The sequence below is a fragment of the Eleutherodactylus coqui genome, chromosome 11 (genome assembly GCF_035609145.1).
Source record: "Eleutherodactylus coqui strain aEleCoq1 chromosome 11, aEleCoq1.hap1, whole genome shotgun sequence".
Lineage (NCBI taxonomy): Eukaryota > Metazoa > Chordata > Amphibia > Anura > Eleutherodactylidae > Eleutherodactylus > Eleutherodactylus coqui.
In genome coordinates this window covers 63367233-63383373 of record NC_089847.1, presented here as the reverse complement: position 1 = coordinate 63383373, position 16141 = coordinate 63367233, and the positions used below count along the sequence as shown (strand labels likewise).

The 16141-nt window shown below is 45.0% G+C and overlaps 1 protein-coding gene across 1 annotated transcript in view; it reads right to left on the bottom strand.

Moving 5' to 3' along the window:
- CFDP1 (craniofacial development protein 1) overlaps nucleotides 1-16141 on the bottom strand; it is a 54817-nt gene that overhangs the window by 4579 nt on the left and 34097 nt on the right. Inside the window, exon 6 of the mRNA XM_066582235.1 lies at nucleotides 8336-8494. Coding sequence (XP_066438332.1) covers nucleotides 8336-8494 — 159 coding nt within the window. The remainder of the gene's footprint in view (nucleotides 1-8335; nucleotides 8495-16141) is intronic.

Sequence of the window (16141 nt, the reverse complement as noted above, 5' to 3'; positions counted from 1 at the left end):
GCCGCTCGCACTCTGTCTGCCCGGCGCTCTTCTGTCTCCGCCGAGCGTCTAACCCTCTCCTGAGCAAGGGACGCTGCTCTTCTCCCGGCTGTCAGAGCCCATCCTTGCCGCTCTGCAGCATCGCTCCGCAGCATCCTGCCGCCACTTGCCGCAGCGCCAGACGCCCCGTGGAGCGCCGGCCGTCACTCCAAGTCAAGGCAGCCGCGGAGAGCTACACCACCCCACTCTATAGTGGGAACGCAGACCCCGGCTAAAAACACCCGACGACCACCCGACCGCACCGACTGCTGCATACTCCTAATCTACCACAGAACGGCCGGACTGCGGTGCTCGGCGACCCAGAGGACCCTGAACGGGAAGGAAAACTTACCATCCAGCCCCGGCCCTGCGGAGCCGGCTGCAAAAACCGTGAGTAACTAATAGAGGCGGGGGGACAACACATCGCACCAGCGACACAGTCCCCTGGAACTTTAACCCGGGCAAACAGCCCACAACAACAGAATCCCCCTCACCGCTGAGGAAGCACCCTGTATTGCCCATACCATCATATAAAAGCACCCAAGAGGGGAAGCAGGAGACGGACTGTCCCAGCACACAATCCCACACGGGCCGTGATCTGCTGACCAACAAGTGGCTTCCCCCATAGGAAACTAGGGCGCTCTCTACATCTTAAACTGCGCCACTGGAGCGCTGGAACGGAGGCATATTGTCCACAGAAGGCTGTGTGACCACGTGGGCCCAGCGTTCCCCCCCCCCCCCCCCCCCCTTTCCGCCTCTCCATTACGACTAATCCAAGAGCTGGATAAATCATCTACAACAGCTAGCTAGGCTGCGGACCCTCTATTCCCTAACAGTCATTGTAACCGCATAATTATAAAGACCCTATAGCTAACAACATCTAAATACTGCAAGAGTTGCATCAAATTGCCAGACTGGATATCTGGCCTTTCCCCCACAAACAATAGTCTCGATACCGTTTACAACACACCGCAACAGGCGGGAAAGGGAGCAGACCTCTACTCTCCCTAACAGTTGCTGTAACCTGTATAACTATAAAGACTTTATAGCCAATAATACCTAAACCCTCTGGCGAGGAAAAACGAAGAAAAATCAACTATTTCTACAAATTACTACATTAACCTAACGCTTCTCGCAATGAGCACACGCGCTAAAAGCGGCTCGGCAGCTGAAAAGCTAAAAGAGTTTGCCCGAACTGAAACCCCTGACCACACCCCGCGAGCAGCGCGACCCTCCCAAATGAGAGAACCCGAGGACGAAACTGTACATCCCCCGGAACCGACCATGCGACAACTCTTAGAAGCTATTAACGCCTGTAAATCCTCTCTCACCAACAAGATAGAAGAGATAAAATCTGACGTCTCCTTGCTAAGACAAGACCTACAGAACATGCGTGGCAGAATGCAGGAGATGGAGGGCCGCATCTCCAATGCAGAAGACTCCTTACGTCCACTAACTGCAGCGGTTAAAAAAGCCATACGAATAACAGAATTTTGCCAGTCCAAAACAGATGATCTGGAAAACCGATCACGCCGTAATAACGTGAGAATAATAGGCCTGCCCGAGAAATCAGAAGGCTCCGACCCAGAAACATTTGCCGAAACCTGGCTGAAATCACTATTGGGCGATGATGCTTTCTCCGCCCACTTTGTAGTGGAGAGAGCCCACCGGGTCCCAGCAAAACCACCACGACCGGGAGCCCCCCCGCGCCCATTCCTAGCAAGGATCTTAAATTGTAGAGACCGAGATGCCGCGCTCCGTCAGGCTAGGCTAAAGGGCCCACTAAAGTACAACAACGCAGCAATTTCCATATTTCCGGACTTCTCGGCCGAGCTACAAAAACAAAGAGCCACCTTCACAGAAGCAAAGAGGAGATTCAAGGAGAGAAATATCCCCTATTCAATGGCATATCCAGCTCGCCTGCGTATCGTAGCCCAGGGAAAGGTGACCTTCCTCCAATCTCCCACTGAGGCCCTGGAATGGCTGGACATGCACCCGGAACCACCGAAGGACGATTGACCCCACTATTTTTACGGCAGGACTTTAAATTCAGTCATAATTAATGTGACCAATACCCCTTTGACCTATGGACGGTGAAACGCAAGAACGCGACACCTCCAAATTGCTATAGGGACTTGACGGATGTCCATTGCCCTCAATAGGCCAACGGGATATTCCCCCCCCCAACAGAGTAACATCTGCTACTTCCTGATAGACAGTAGCTAAACTGCTTTTTAGTTCTCAATTTGTTGTTGTGACATCTACGCTGAAATTTAAGCAAGATGTCAAAGGTTAAATGTTTAAATTGTTGTAATCTGTTCTGTATTATTAATATTTCCAACAAGTCTACACTGACACAACCCCTCCCCCTACACTTGTCAATACCCTCCCCCCCCTCCCACCCCAAGGATAGAGACACACTATTTAAACTACATATTTGCATATCCAGTAATGACCCTAAAATGTCTTAGCCGGAATGTCCGGGGTCTCGGTACCGCGCTCAAACGGAGAGCGGTCTTTTCATATATCAGGCAAATCAACCCACATATTATAAGCTTGCAGGAAACCCATCTTATCAAAGATAAGGCTGACACTCTCGCGAAACCATGGGTGCAGTGGACAGCCCACTCCTTCCACACCTCCTCCTCCAGGGGCGTCTCGGTGCTTATCCACAGGTCGCTACGTTGGAACCCCATTAATGTCCGCAGGGATCCCGAAGGAAGGTCCATATTCATATATGCCGAAATAGACTCCAAACCTTATGTTATCCTATCTATTTACAACCCGCCCCACCACAACCTCCATCTTTTACAAACCGCTATAACATACGCACATCAATACCCCTCGGCAGGGGTGATCTGCTTAGGCGATTTCAATATGGTAATGGACCCTACCGAAGACAGATTCCAGACACCCCCCCCCACGCGGCCCCCACTTCAGCTACCTCCCTAAAACAGTTAATTGAAAGCGTTGGCTGGATTGATCTTTGGCGATTCCGACACCCCAGCACGCGAGAATTTACTTGTCACTCCCCGGGACATAATGCACTGGCAAGGATCGATTACATATTTAGCTCTGAAGAGCTGGCAATATTTTTATACAACATAACGCACTGTCCGCGAGGCATATCAGACCATAGCCCTGTGCTACTAACCTTGAAATTCCCTCAACAAAACATAATCCCCACCTGGAAACTCCACCCATTCTGGCTGAAACTAATCGGACCGGATGATCAAACACCTTTCCACATTTCCTTATTTTTAGATGCCCATAATGATAATACCCACCCCGCCCTGAAATGGGACACTCTCAAGGCTTACATCAGAGGGTGTCTCAAATCAGCCATCTCGTACATTAAAAAGACGACAGCCCAGACCGACAAAGAATTAGAAAACCAGACAATGGAAGCTGAAAAAACATATACATCTAACCCTACAGACGCCAATAAAATAGCCTGGCTTAGTCTATTTCGCCTTCACAAACACCAAATACATGCTAAAGCCAAACGTAAACTATTCTTTACCAAACAACATTATTTCGAAGTAGGGAATCAGTCCAGCCACCTGCTTGCAAACCTTATCAGACGTGAAAATAACACTAACACGGTCCTTAAGATCCAAAGTCAGAGCGGAATGGAGCTGACTGATGCCCCATCCATCACAAACTGTTTTAAAGATTTCTATACTAATCTTTACAGTTCGTCCTCTCAGAACACTGTGACAGATATCCTAAACTACTTGAGCGACCTAAATTTTCCAACCCTCTCCGCAGAACAGGTCGAGCTCTTGGAAGCGCCAATCACCCTGGAGGAGATTCAACAAATAGTAGAAGACATGGCTCTTAACAAATCACCCGGTCCTGATGGCCTCCCAATTGAGACATACCGTAAATATAGCGAGCATCTAACTCCATTACTACTTGAGACCCTTAATCAAGCCCAAACAGACAAAACACTCCCGCCTTCATTCTACAAGGCCGCCATAGTAGTAATACTGAAACCCGGGAAAGATTCTATAGACTGTAGCTCCTATCGTCCAATTTCACTGGTAAACGCAGACTACAAGATTCTAACTAAAATCCTAGCTACCAGATTAAACCAGGTAATTCTCTCCATTATTCACCCAGACCAGACGGGTTTCATGCCAGGGAAATCTACGACAATAAATATTTGCAGAGTCCAAACAGCTATCCAACTAGGCAAGAAATACAATATGCCCAGGGCTTTGGTCTCGCTCGACATGGCTAAGGCCTTCGACTCGCTAGAGTGGGCCTTCCTGGAGGCCTGTCTGATCCGCTTTGGATTTGGACCTAAATTTCAACAATGGGTCAAAACTATATATAAATCCCCAAGGGCAAATGTAATTGTAAACGGTATCCCATCAACCGAATTCCAATTAGCCAGAGGCACCCGACAGGGATGTCCTTTATCCCCGGCCCTATTCGCCATAGCCATCGAGGCATTAGCAATCCGCTTGAGAAGCGCCCCTAACGTGACCGGTATCAGATGGGCTGACCATGAAAGCAAAGTGGGACTGTACGCGGACGACACAATCCTCTTTTTATCAGACCCAATAAACTCCTCCCAAGCTATGATTCACATAGACAAATTCTCCCGTTTCTCAGGGCTATACGTCAACTGGTCCAAATCAACAATCCTCTACACAGACCCCAATCCAAAAAACGACCCCTGCGTCACCAGGTACGGATTAAAACCGGTCCAAACATTTAAATACCTAGGGATGTTTATGTCATATGACCACAATAACGCAATAGCAGAAAATATAAACCCACTAATAGAAACTATAAAACACAAGCTGAAGAGTTGGGCTAAGCTACCGCTCTCTGTGGCCGGGCGAGTTAATCTCATCAAAATGGCAATTCAGCCCAAATGCTTGTACATACTGCAACATATGCCAGTAAGTGTCCCCAAACGCTTTTTCCAATCCCTAAATTCGCTTATCATTACGTTCATATGGAACTCCTCCCGCTCCAAACTAAGCTTGTCTATATTACAAAGGCCCAAAGAACAAGCGGGAATGGCCCTTCCGGATCTTCGACTATTACTTAGCAGGGCAACTGAGGAACATACGAGCCTGGGTCTTAGATAAAGAACTGCCCATAGCGGACAAACACCTCACAAAACAGGTAAAAGGTAACAACCTTTTAAGCTTCCTAGAATTTCCAGAATGCACTAACCCCGCCGACATACTCCCGCTTCACAAACTAGCTATTGGTGTGTGGAGGGAGGCGAAGACACTGCAGCGATACCAGAACATAATACCTGAACTTCCCCTCTGGAACAATCCAGGTCTCACTGCGCTACAATCAATACCAGACCCACAGTACTGGATGACTCGGGGAGTACACACACTAGGCGACATATACACGAACGAAACACTTCCCACATTTATACAACTGCGTGACAGGTTGCAGTTCCCACATCTTCAATTATTTAGATTTTTCCAGTTAAGACATGCACTGAACTCACAATTCCCACCCACCTCAACTCGTATATCCAAGTTCCCCACAATTGGCATCCTCAAGTCTCAAGGACCTAAAGGGCTGATCTCAGCCCTATACACACACCTCCTCTCAGCTAAAATAGACCTTAATCCACCCCCAGCATATGATAAATGGAAACAAGCCATTCCATCTCTCACACCCGAAGAGTGGCAAGATATCTCTGAGGCCCATTTGTCAGTCTCCCCGGCCGTAAATAACAAATTGATTCAGTTATATATAACACACCAAGCCTATCTCACCCCTAGCCGCCTATACAAAATGGGCAACACCTCCTCAAATTTCTGCCACAGATGCCACCAACCAGAGTCAAATTTCTGGCACCTAATATGGGAATGCCCACCAGTCAACGCATATTGGTCGGAAATTGTCGACCTTATTAATTTACTACTACCGCCCCAATTATCTATCGCCCTGGACCCTAAGGTGGCGCTGCTTGGCCTGCTGGAGGAGGAGGTGTGGCCATACTATATTCGCACCTTCCTCGAAAAGGTGCTGTTTCTGGCCCGAAAGGTAATAGCCATGAAATGGATGGCGATAGAAACCCCCTCAGTCCCACATTGGATTCAACTGGTAAACACTGTAACCTCCTACGAGAAAATCATTTACCAGAATCGAGGGTGCCCGGCCAAATTTCACAAAATATGGGGAACGTGGTTAGACTCCCACTCAACTCTATCTATGGAGTGAGTCTCGAGACACGACAGATACATGCTCACCCACAATCCCCCTCCCTCTCTCCCTCTTTAATCCTTCTCTCCCCTTCCGATCCCCTTTTCCCTCGACAACGGTCTGTAGATTTGTAACTGTTTATCTATTTACTACTATGTCCGAAACAAGTCAGAACAGAACTGTTCAAAAGTTAAAAGTTTAACGTTGTAATTCTTTATTCAAGTAATCCTCGGAAAAATTGTAACAGAACTCGAAATGATTTTTCTGCAATGTAGTACTCATAGGTGCATAACCACATATCCATCGAGAGTTCTTATTCTTGTATGTTGTATTTTTCTATCTTTTCACCAATAAATAAAACGAATTTTAAAAAAAATATCGATCCAGGGATTATTCTAACTGGCATTAAGGAGCCGGGAAGGATTTCCCCCACCCCCAGAATGAGGGTAAATTGGCTTCTGCCTCACTGGGATTTTTTTGTCTTCCTCTGGATCAAGAATGGCGGTGGGAGGATGGGGGCGAGAGTGGTGGGTGGTAACAGGTTGAACTGGATGGACATTTGTCTTTTTTCAGCCTAGCATACTAGGTTACCAGTAAAGTGTTGAGATGTGTAGCCACTGAAGCTTGTTTAGCTACACACCTGGGACTTTAGACTGCACCAAAAGTGCGTATCGCTCCTCTTTTATTCCTACGCTCTTCTCTACAACATGTACAAGGGCACAAGAAGCAGCTGCATACGGGGCCAGAGCCAGCACCCGTCAAATCTAGGCAGGTACTGGGGCCCAATGCATCTGGGGGGTGCTACCTCTGTGAAAGGTTCCATTCTCTACAGCTCTCAAGCAATGCTGGAAGCTGTGAAGAAGATGTAATCGGTAAAAGATAATGAGCATTTTCCTGGAAATGCTCACATGTCAGGAAAGTCATGTGATGATGTGACATCACCACCTCCCAGGAGACAATACACTTTAGAAGCTTAGCATTTGTTAAGGGCTAGAATGTATTACCTCCTGGGAGGTAGCGATGGCACATTATGTGACTTTCCTGACATGTGACCATTGCTTGTATTTTCATGTCCAGAAGCCCGTGGAGCAGCATTTTGTCTTGTGTACAGCTGTGGGAAGGAGCAGCTAAATGGTGGGTTTGCAGTGGAAAGGTTCGGGAGTCAGTTCTGTACACGGCTGCTGTGTGAACAAGCACCTTTCCTTCATCCTCTGCATCCATACTAAAAAGTAAGCAGGCTGCACCAATAGTAAACCCTAAGCTGTGTGTATAAGGCTTGTTTTTGTGGGAATTTATTTTCTTTTTTGGGGGGGTCTACACTGAATATTGGGTATGATTTGGGGGGGCTGTACCTTGAAGATTGGAGATATTCTAGCATCAACCTTCATCCCTCTGTAGCCTCCCGCTCTCCACATTGTGCACAGGGCCCAGAAACTGTGCAACTTCAATACATCAACCATTAACTCCTCCTTTCTAGTTCCTTTTACTTTGAAGTGCTGGAACGGAGGAGTTGAGAGGGTAGCGGTACAGAAGTTATACGCGCTGCTGGCCCCTGTGGAGAGCTGGAGCCTACAGAGTGATCAGCCGTGTCCCAGTAAGCGGAAGATGCTCGTTATTCTTGGTTGCATGGTTTGTCCTTGTGAAAGGTCGCATGTACAAGCTGGTTTTAATGAACTCAATGACTAGACTGGTCAGTGCAACCGCTCACGAAAACAAACGCGCACAATTGACAGCTCCCTGCGCATGCTGTAGCTGCTTGCAGAAGGAGACATCTAATACAATGTATTTTACAATTTCTTTATCAGTAGTTTTACTGGCTACGCTTCCAAACTTTTTTCTTTTTAACAGTAGTCTCACACCTAGCATTTATAGGACAAACACTGCATCCTTTTGCAGAGCTTTCCCTGGTGTTTTCTTGTGCCCCTTCACACATCTATCTTATGGCTGGATTAGCAGGACTACCTTCATACCGATGGACTTGAAAAGATAGATTGATTCACTAGTGTTGAAAGGTGGCATCTTGCTGGTCAAGTAGACTAAATGCTAAATGACATGAAAACACGGCAATGTTACAGAAAAAAAGGCGGATATATGGCAATCTAAGTTGGCACAGAGTTGCTCTTACCCATCTTTGCCCCTGTTGTGGAGAGCCAATTCTTCTCCAATACCCTCTTGCACTTTAAAACTTTCCCAGTCCAGCTTGGATTTCTCCAGCGTGCTCATCTTCTGCTTTTTGGAGCCAAAGTTTCCTAGTATACTGCTCATACCTGTGGGTCTTTTTACACTGTAATGACACAATGGAAATACAAGGATCATACTTACTACCATCTTCATAAATAAGACTGGATCCCAAAGCAGTTGTATGACATTAGAAGATACAAACATCACCACTGAGAATCAAATCACTCTGTGCCAAACCTTGTCCTGGGACTTAATAGCTTCTTCATGTACAATCTTAAAACATAGAGATAACTTTCTTATGTAGCCTTGGATGGTGATTTTAAAGCTATAGATTTATAACCTGTCCATAAAAGTACATATCATAGATTTCTTATTCCCATGTGTTAAATAATCATGACAAGTCCTTAAAGGAATTGTTCCCTTTATATAAGATACCGTACCATACACACGAGTAACATTTAAAAAAATATTCTTTTTTTATTATAATCTCATATAAATAGAGATGAGTGAACGTACTCGGTAAAGCACTACTCGTCCGAGTAATGTGCTTTATCCGAGTACCTCCCCGCTCGTCCTGAAAGATTCGGGGAGCGCCGCTGCTGACAGGTGAGTTGCGGCGGGGAGCGGGGCAGAGCGGGCGGGAGAGAAGGAGAGAGAGATCTCCCCTCCGTTCCTCCCCGCTCTCCCCTGCAGCTCCCCGCTCCGCGGCGCTCCTCGAATCTTTCAGGACGAGCGGGGAGATACTCGGATAAAGCACATTACTCGGACGAGTAGTGCTTATCCGAGTACGTTCGCTCATCTCTACATATAAACCTTTACATCCAATAGGAAGGATTTATCAAAAGAAGCGCAATGGAAAAGTGGTATAATTGCTCATTGATCTTTTGATTTGCATAGCCACAGAGAAAGTCACCAGTGACCGTTATGTCCCCTAAATGTCCAATGACATTCCACCATCTTTCAGTGCGTCTTGTTTCTACGGCGCACGAACTGCGACAAAAATGGCATGATAGCTGTATTCTGTAGGTCAGTAGGATTACTACGATACCAAACTGATATAGTTTTGGTTTGTTTGTTTTTTTGCAGTACTACTAAAAAAATTTTTGAAAGACATTTAATTTTTTAAAAATTATTTTCTGCCATCTTCTGCGCACAATAACTTTTTTATTTTGCCGTGGACGTAGTTGTGAAAGGGCACATTTTTTGCACGACATCCTGTAGTTTATGTTGGTACCATTTTGGAGTACATACGACTTTTTGAACGCTTTTTATTGCATCTCTTCTGGAAAGCGGGAATACCAAATATGTATTTTTGTTTTAGGATTAAGATTTTTATTATAGATATGGCAAAAGGGGGGTGATTTAGACTATTACTTTTTTTTTTTTTTTTTAGCCCCTCTAGGGGACCACAACTAGCAATGCTTTAATTGCTCTTGCGGTATGATGTAATAGCATTATATCATACCGCAATCTGACAGGCAGTCTATCCCACAGGGATGACTTGATAGGCAGTCTGTCGAGACAGCCCTGTGGGCTTTTTAGGAGGACCCCGGCTTCCATGACACCTGTACGGCTCCCTGCGATCTCACCGCAGGGGGGCCGTACGGGACCCCTGAACATCGTTCAGTGCATTTAAAGGGTTAATAGCAGTGATCGGCCACGCGACTGATTGCAGCGATTGACCGCGGGTGTCAGCTGTAAAAAACAGTTGATGCCCGCGCTGCATGGAGAGAGGTCACCCAGCGATCTTTCTTCATACATACCCCGACGCTGCATGACTTAAATGTACGTCATATAGCGGGAAGGGGGTTAACTAACCTGATAACTTTGGGTCCTTTTGTATGGTCCGAAAATTGTTTGGATTTCCACGATCCAGTGAGAATCTGAAGATTATAGTTCAGTGTATCGTTCAGTCGGGACATGAATATAAATGAGAATTTGTTTGCTTCTCATTTGCTGTTCAGTCTCTGCATGGGGAGAACAATAGGTGGGCCCGTGTAAACAGTCACTAATGAACAACTCCATGCTTACTGTGAATGGAGGCGGGTGGTCTAGAACGATCCCTGGCCCGCTTTTACTAGTGATGCTCATCCCTATCTAAAAGCACAGGAACAATTATCACTGGGACGACCTATCGGGCATCTGTACCCAACAGATTGCCTCATGGAAAAGCAGTCTTATTTCATGAAGTCTTTAAGGTAAAAAGAATGGTAAGCTCCAGTAAAAGAACAGCTTTCCATAGTAATGATGCACTTGTTTTTCAAACTCCTTTTTGAATGGTTATTTAGCCCAAATATATTGGGCTACATAGTGGCAACAGAAGATGCAGCAGTGATTGTAATAGTTACATATAAATAGGATGAAGTATAAAACATGTGGATACTTGGCTCTAGGGAAGCACAAGCATGTTCCTTGCATATGCAAATAAACTCCTTCCAGAAAAGAGGGAAGCCATTTCTGTAGTGCTACCTATTGGAAGGTACATATACAATAAGTTAATGCCTGACCCTTCAAAGGAAACCTGTCAAGCCCGCTAAGCTGCCCAAGCTGTGGGTAGCAGGGCATAGTGACAAACAGATAGATTTCAGCGGTCCGTCACTTATACCGATCGGTTTAGTGATTTTGCAAATCTAACTTTTAAAACTTTGTAGCATTGAAAAGGAAATTAGTCCAATAAAGCCTGTGTATATTCATATATGCACACTTGTGGTCCTTGTGTGTTATTGTGCCCATGGAGGGACCTTTCAATCAGGGTCTGGAGGGAGGAGGGCAGGCATATATGAATATGCATGAGCTTCACTGGACTCCTCTCCAGTCTGGTGCTGCAAAGGTCCACAAGTTAAGATTTGCAAAACCACTAAACCAATCAATACGGCTGAGATCAGGGTCTATCACTAAACCATGCTGCCTACAACCTGGACATCTTAGGGGGCCTGACAGATTCTTGCAACATAAGTAATGTTATAAGCCCAACAAGAAGCCTCTCCATGAGGAAAACATGTCCATTTATAGACAAGACGTTTCAGGGTTCTTGCCCCTCATCGGTACAAGCAGAGTACCGGTTGGCTGGGGGAGCAGACCTTGTCCCTTGGACCATAATGTTATCCTATCAATTTAATGAAAATATAAAATCAGATAAATACCAAAAGAATGTTTCCTACCAAAAATATATGATGGCCACTGCAAGGCTTGGAAGGAGGAGGGGGGGGGGGGGGCGGGGATTACATAGACCCCAATTTGTAGAGCCTGGTTAGAACCCGATGCTACGTCATCATGCAATGATTAGCCATAAGATTCAAACCGCCTGCTCATACTGTGTTGGTCTCCACAAGACCTCTGAAGGCATCCTCTGGTATCTGGCACTAAGATGTTATCAGCAGATCCTTTATGCCATAGATTGTACTTGTATATCCAGTACATCTTGCAGATGATCGATTTGATTAAAGGGATTCTGTCACCTCCAAACAGCACAGTAAATAAGCTTATGGTGCTGTTCGGGGAGGTGACAGACAGACAAGGGATTTTTTTCTTAGTTTTTTTTTTTATACTTCACTGGTGGACAGCACAGGAACATTAAAAATACATCCCCTGGCTCCCTGTCACCTCCCCGAACAGCACCATAACTTAGTTTATGGTGCTCCTCGGAAGTGGCACTTTTTTGAGGATATGGTGAATTTAAAGCCAAGTAATCACATGGAACGCTTTCATGTCCCTCAATCCATTCCTGAACAATTTTTGTAGGAATCAATATCCTGCTGAAAAAGTCCACCACCATTACGGGATATGGTTGACATGAAGGGGTGTATGTGATCTACAGCTGAAGGCTGGCCATCAATTCCCATTCACATGACTGTCACTAGATCACAGGTCGTCCTTCCGTAGACCACTTTTGGTAGGTACTAACCGCTGCATGGGAGGTACACCCTTTTGATTCTAGGCACAGGGCAGATGCAATCTGTGAATCTCCATACTGATCAGACACAGATAAATACTCATTTTGCCATCAATATTGTCAAACCCTATTAGTTTTTTTTAGATATAGTAACAGAGTATGTTTTGCTGAAAAAAAGACATATGTCCATCTATTTCAGCCTATTACACCCACACACACCCTCCATATGTTGATCTAGAGGAAGGTGAAAACCCCCACTGAGGTAGAAGCCAGTTTTCCTCACATAAGGGAGACTTAACTTCCTGGCTCCTATCTAGCAACTGGAAAAATTCCTGGATCAACAACCCTTCTGAAGTAATTAGTGATTATAAAAACGTAATATTGTATCGCTCAAGAAAGGCGTCCAGGCTCCTCTTGCACTCTTATCGAGTTCGCCATCACCAAATCCTCAGGCAGAGAGTTCCATAGCCTCACTGCTCTTACAGTAAACAACCCCCTTCTATGTCGGTGTAGAAACCTTCTTTCCTCTAGACGTAGAGAATGCCTCCTTGTTACAGTCACAGTCCTGGCTATAAACAGATCATGGGAGAGATCTCTGTATTGTTCTCTGATATATCCATACATAGTTATTAGGTTGCCCCTCAGACGTCTTTTTTTCAAAACTAAAAAACCCAATTTTGATAACCTCTCCAGGTATTGTAGTCCAACCACGCCATTTATTAGTTGCCCTTGCTACACTATATATATTTTTTTTTTTTTTAATTGGGACTGGCTCCAGAGTTCTACATTTTGCTTTCTTGCAATCTGTATTCACAGTCAGACCCTGAAGATTTCAGAGACTCCAGATTCTGAAGACATTTTTTCACAGATCCTGGAGCACGGAGATATCTAGAGCTGGCTGCAAAAACTTTCCCTCTTCTATTTAATATTAAAACCTTGAAAATGTTTCCGCTAAAGTGAACACCAAGAGAAAAGAAGAAGCTTCTAAACTTCACGCTCTCTTGTGCAACTCATCTGCTTTCACCTCTGCTGATGTGGTGTCATTTCAGGCAAGCTTAGCAAAATGCAATGAATGATAATGAGAACTTTCTCCCTGCAATGCAACACTGCACTGCCCTCCATAATATCCCTGAATTGTACTTGCCCTTGATCCACGCTTGGAAATAACATTTTTATTGCTGTGGCTGAATGCCATTGGCACATACTTAATACCATTTCAGATGAAGGAAAAACAACTGAAGCAAAAGGAAAAAAAATCTGAATATTTCTGTAGCCGGCTGAAATAAATACAGGTTTGTGTTTCATTTCAGAAGGACAACAAGAACATCAAGTGGCTGCTGAATTTGTTTGTTCTGATACTTCTACCACTACAGCTAGGCCTCCGTCACACAGACGTTCTTTGCATCTTGTCTTCTGCATCTTCCACTTAGCGGGAAACAGCTGGAGCGCAAGGTGATCGCTCAACGTTTCAGCGATTATCTTGCACTGTAAATGACAACAATTATCACAAAAGACATCTTTTGAGCGATAATCGTTGTGTCTAAATGGGCCTTAACCCTTTGCAATCCAATTTTGGATTCAGGGTTTCCTAGGGGGCTCTCTCTTTCTACAATTTTACAATGGCGTCATCTGCTGGCTGGAGCCAGTACTGTGGTATGGGACATGCTGGAGAGGCCCCCAACAACAGAGCGGCCAGTAATATACAGTAAGAATACCCTGCCGCATGTCTTCCGACATCGGAGCTGTACATCCTCCAATCAGAATGTCTTTAGACGTCAGACAGTGGATTGGAAAGGGTTAACTCTTGTCCAACGTCAATATGCATAAAAGTGCCCCAGGGGGCTGCCTCCATGATACAATCATCCATTCAATGTACTGCAAAATATTAGCAGGTTTTTACCTCCAGGGAATGAAAACAGTCACATTCAAGTTAAAACACAATTGCATTTAACCCCTTGAGTGGCACGCCCGGAAAATTTCCGTGACGAGCTCCACTGCTCATAGCAACATAGCCCGGAAGATTTCCGGGCTATGTATCACTATGGGAGCTGCAGAGCACAATGCCACAAGCTGTGACAGTGTGCTCTGCCTGCACAGACCCACAGAGAACAAAGCAAGGGCTTTGAAAAACCAGCAGAAGATATTGCCGATATGTCGGCAATCTCCTGCTTTGTTTACAGGTTGCCATAGAGACCATCGGCTTGTCAGAAGCAAGCCGATGGTCTCTGTGGCAGAGAGAGCTGGTTGTTAGCTGTCAGAGGACAGCTAGGTACTAGCTCTTACAGCAGAGATCAGAGAAAACCTCCGATCTCTGCTGTGTTAACCCCTTACATGCTGCAGTCTATGTGACTGCAGCATGTAAAGGGCTGTCACTGCAGCATGTAAAGGGCTGTCACCATCGAACCCCCGAAATGTGATCAGGGGTCCTGATGGGTCCCTGTGGAAGTCCCCTAAAGGGACAAAAAAATAAAAAGTTAAAAAATTATTAAAAAAATAATAAAAACACTAGTCTCCCTTTACTTTGTAAAAAAATCAAAAATACAATCACACATGTGGTATCCATGCGTCGTAATGACCCAGAGAAGGAAGTTAATACATTATTTAACCCCTTAATGACATGGCCTCTTTTTTTTCTTTTTTCCCCATTTCTGTTTTTCCTCCCTCCTGTTTAAAAAATCACAACTTGTCCCGTAAAAAACAAGCCCTCATATGGCCGTGTCAATGGAAAAATGAAAAAAAGTTATGGCTCTTGAGACGCAACTGCAAAATTAGTTGAAATTCAATGATTACACCATTTTAAAAAACCTGCCCTGGTGGGCACGACAGGGTGGTAGGAAACCCGCCACTCAAGGGGTTAACCCATGTGGATTTTGCTGTAATATTACGCAAAAATGAGCAGCAGAAACACTGCAGTATGTGGATACAAGTGTGCAGTAATGAATGCCGGGTCTTGTAACAACCGATCATCTGTGTTCATCGCTGGTAGATCAGGCATTATCTACTCTTCTACTTGTACACAGAGCAATCTCAGTAAAAGTAATTATGAAGTCACCTTATAGAACTTTTCTATAGAAAACCCATATTTTAAGTCTAGCTGCACCTCTGAACATCAGGTTTTAAGGTTCAAAATAGTGATGTCATATCTTTATAGGGGTTGAAGCTCCATGTCTACTAGAGCAACATAATGCTATGGAATGAGATCTGTGGGAGAATAGGCATATTTCCTGCTGTGCATAGGCAGGTTTCCGTTCCTTTCCATACAGAATAGTCTAGTAGACTACGCTATCTAGAAAAGAAGAGAAACCTGCTCAAAAGGGAGATGATCTTGGTCTCCATCAGAGTAATGAAAGCCTATTGTTCCACTCAGATGCCAATTTGTGGAGATTTAGATGGAACCCCCCCAGACGGAAAGGCTGAGCGGCACATGACCATGGTGTGAACCCGCCTAAGCCAACACGTTGTCAACATTAAACTAACAGTCTACAATGAATGCAGATCGTTTGTTACTCATGCAAAGGCTTGTGTTTCCAACACTCCCTAAAGATTACTTATTTGTATTTAGTTATCACAGAATGGTAGAGTTGGAAGGGACCTCCAGGGTCATCTGGTCCAACCCCCTGCTCAGTGCAGGATTCACTAAATCATCCCAGACTGATGTCTGTCCAGCCTGTTTGAAGACTTCCATTGAAGGATAACTCGCCACCTCCCGTGGCAACCTGTTCCACTTATTGAATTCCATTAATTGTGTTCAAGAGCTAAGAAGCTCTTAATTGTCCTCTCCAGAAATAATTTAGAGCTTTTGCAAATATACTGAGATATGCAAATTCTGAGTGGTGAACTTGCCAGGAGAAAGGCTGT